This window comes from Ailuropoda melanoleuca, chromosome 19 (assembly GCF_002007445.2).
Source record: "Ailuropoda melanoleuca isolate Jingjing chromosome 19, ASM200744v2, whole genome shotgun sequence".
Classification (NCBI taxonomy): domain Eukaryota; kingdom Metazoa; phylum Chordata; class Mammalia; order Carnivora; family Ursidae; genus Ailuropoda; species Ailuropoda melanoleuca.
The window spans coordinates 2,305,730-2,309,024 of record NC_048236.1 but is presented as its reverse complement, the minus strand read 5'-3'; the positions used below and the strand labels follow the sequence as shown (position 1 = coordinate 2,309,024).

Here is a 3,295-nt window from a genome sequence, read left to right as displayed (position 1 = left end):
TGGGGTCCTGAAGACACTAATGTTTAGGGGGTGAATAGAGAAAGAAGAGCCTGTGAGGGAAACTGAGGAGTAGGTAGAGAGGTATAAAGAGGAATAAACAAGTGTCAGGTCATGGAGGCCAAGAGGGGTGTGTCTCAGGAAGTAGGGAGCAGAGACCAAACATACTGTAAAAGTACAATGATTAAAATACTGTGGTGTTGGTTCAGGAATAAGCAAACAAACAACAAAACAGGAGAGAGTCCAGAAACAGATCCATGTATATGTAGATCTTAGTATATGATGAAGGTGACTTTTCAAAGTAAGTAACTTGAGACAGCTCCCTATCCATTTAAAAGAGAAAACATCAAATTAGTTTCTACCGCACATCTTACATAAATTCTAAATGAATTAAAGATCTAGGGGTGCCTGGGTGTGGTGCAGTCAGTTAAGTGGCTGCCTCTCGGTTTTGGCTCAGGTCATGATCTCGGGGTCCTGGGGTCGAACCCTGTATCCGGCCCCACGCTCAGTGCAGAGTCTGCTTCAGGATTCCTTCTCTCCCTCTGCCCCTCCTCCCACTCTTGCTCATGTTCTCTCTCTCTAAAGTGAATAAATAAATCTTTTTAAAAAATGGATTGAAGGGGCGCCTGGGTGGCTCAGTTGGTTAAGAGTCTGCCTTTGGCTCAGATTTTGATCAGCAGGGACCCTTCTTCTCCCCCTCCCTTTGTGCCTTCCCTCCACTTGTGCTCGCTCTATGTTGCTCTTTCAAATAAATAAATAAAATCTTTAAAAATTAAAATGGATTAAAGATCTAAACATAAAAATAAACCTCCAAACTCCTTGAAGAAAATATTGGGGAATAATTCATAATCTAGGAGTGGGGTTACCCTAGGCATGAGAGAAAACCAAGAAAGTATAAATGGAAAAATTGCTAATTTTGAATTTATTTTTTAAATTTTGTTATTTTTTAAACAAGCAGGGGGAGTGGCAGGCAGAGGGAGAAGCAGACTCCCTGCTGAGCAAAGAGCCCAACTCAGATCTCGATCCCAGGACCCTGAGCTCATGACCTGAGCCGAAGGCAGACACTAACCAACTGAGCCATCCACATGTCTCTGAATTTAAAACTTATGTAAAGGTACTACACACAAAGAATAAATGACTAATTATACACCAGGAAAAAATGTGTGTGTGTGTGTCTGTGTGTGTGTGTGTCTGTGTGTATATAATCCCATAGCCAGTCACCTCATAAGCAACCCTTCCAGGAAACCAGACACATCTACTATCTTCCATCTCCCAGGACCCTGACCTCCTCCTGGACAGCCATCCCTGTTTAGTCTACTCCTCTGCCAGCCTTCACTCCTGTCTGTGGTAAGCTAGGCTGTTCAAGAATGGGATATCAGAATAGGTTATCCCCTTCCATCTCTTAAAAGAAGTTCTCCACTTAGGAGACAAGGGGATTGGGATGGACGAAGTAAAATTGTGTATGTTGGGTGATTGAAAGACCCAAGAAGATAAGAGGATGGTGTTATCAGGCAAGTGCAGCAGGCCCTGGTTATCAAGGGAGCACAGAGCTGGTGGTGGTGAGAATGTTGGGGGAACGGTCTTGGCTCTCCCTTCCAACCTCCATCCTTCTTGAGATCTCATACTGAGTTCTTCAGTCTCAGCCTCTAAGTAGCAGTTTTCCTGGCAAGGTCGTGCCACTGGCTGGAGTTGACCTCTGCAGCATTACCTTCTTTTCGCTGAACAGGGTGGAAAAGAGAGAAGTCATGTGTGCTTTCAAACACTGAAGACCACAAAATTGGCTGGATCTGCCAGGCCCTTTTGCAGATTTTGGTCCTTCAGCTCCCACGGCTTTGGGGAGTTATGCCATGTGGACAGCAACTAAATGATCAGTAACCCACCTCCCTCCTTGTAGTCTTGAGGGGGAAGTCATGAACTCCACCAGGTTTGAACCCCTGAAAGGATCACCAGAGGTAAGTCACTGTTGCTGCTTCTAGTTTTCCAAGGAAAACCGAGACCTGGAGGGAAGGGTCGTTTTATTTCTTGGCTGTGTGAGAGCATCTCGATGTTTGTGAAAGAGGGGAAGTGGACATAGGGTGAGTGGTGAATCATGAGACAGCCACGGGGCTAGGAATTGAACCCCGGCGTCCTGACTCCCAGCCCAGCAACACTAACTGCTTCTCCACTCTGCCTTTCTAGTGTCTCGTGCACTGGTTTCTGTCGCTGAATGTGTTTACTCTTTGCCAACTGCAAGAGCCCTAAAGAGGAAGAGAGATGGGTTGGCAAGAAAGTCAAAAGTCAGTAATCCCCAGGGCCCTTGGCCAAGTTTCTATTGCCGGCCGCTTCCCCCAGCCACAGCCTTAGCAGTGGCTGACGTAACCGGAGCCCGAGCCCCAGCCCCGCCCCAAGCAGGGGCCCGGCCCCTCCTACGGGCCTGGCTATTTTAAAACTAAACTCGCTGTGTAGGGATTGGTTCTGCTTCAAAACAAAGGGGAGGGGTGATACTCGCTTCGGGCATCCTTGTAGCCCTCGGGCTGTAAGGCTGGTTTATGGGTTCGGGCCTCGTGTCGGTGGCACCGCGATGTCTCGGGTTGCTAAAACCAGGCCCTGGAGGGTGCCAGCCGGGTAATAAAGTAGTGACTACTGGGTAAAGGTGGCATAATCATCGCAACAATAACAGCCGTAATTAGGCTAACCACCATCTGCCTCCGCCCTGGTATTCGCCCTGACTCACCCCGACGGCACGCCGGCTGTCGGAGAAGAAACTGAGGCAGGGGCGGAGCCCGCCGCCTGGAGGGACCAGTCGCCCTGAATTTTGCAGCTCTCCACGTCCAAAACTTGTCTGGGATCTCGTTAAGGGGCCAAACCAAGGAGCGCCCATAAAGCTTGATTCTGATGTAAGCCCTCAGCCTCGGGTGACTGCCCCACCCCCAGGCCGCGGGGCTCTAAACTTCTCCGCAAGGAGGCCCCAAGAAAAGCCCCGCTCAGAGCGCGGAGATTGGGACTCAGACTACAGGTCCCCTAGGCCTTTGCGCGCAAAGGAGCACTCCTTGCCTACGCCCCGAAGCCACGCCGCGGCCCCTTGAGCTGCAATGCCTCCTGGGAGTTGTAGGGCATCGGGCAGCTCGTTTAAAGGAGGTCCTACTTTTGAGGACTCTATCTCCCGTGGTACCCCGCGGCTGTTTCTGACGCGACCCCGGGCCAGAGTGGGGTGGGGGCGTGGCCTACGAAGGGCCCCACCCCGCTCTCCTCTGGCTGGCCGGACGCGGCGGTGGCAGTAGGGGAGGCGGCGGCGACGGCGGTGGCGGTGGCGGGGGGG

General features: G+C 50.8%; 1 protein-coding gene across 3 annotated transcripts in view; it reads left to right on the top strand.

Annotated features, from left to right (window-relative positions):
• The first annotated feature begins 1,252 nt into the window (after positions 1-1,252).
• GTPBP2 (GTP binding protein 2) overlaps positions 1,253-3,295 on the top strand; it is a 15,564-nt gene continuing 13,521 nt past the window's right edge. The window contains exons 1-2 of one of the 3 annotated variants that reach the window (XM_011218728.3): positions 1,253-1,344; positions 1,724-1,949. In XM_011218728.3, the coding sequence (XP_011217030.3) occupies positions 1,908-1,949 (42 nt within the window). In that variant the 5' untranslated portion in view covers positions 1,253-1,344; positions 1,724-1,907. Of the gene's footprint in view, positions 1,345-1,573; positions 1,950-3,295 lie in introns of those variants that run through there. The other 2 variants (XM_034647897.1, XM_034647898.1) reach the window with 2 other exon arrangements.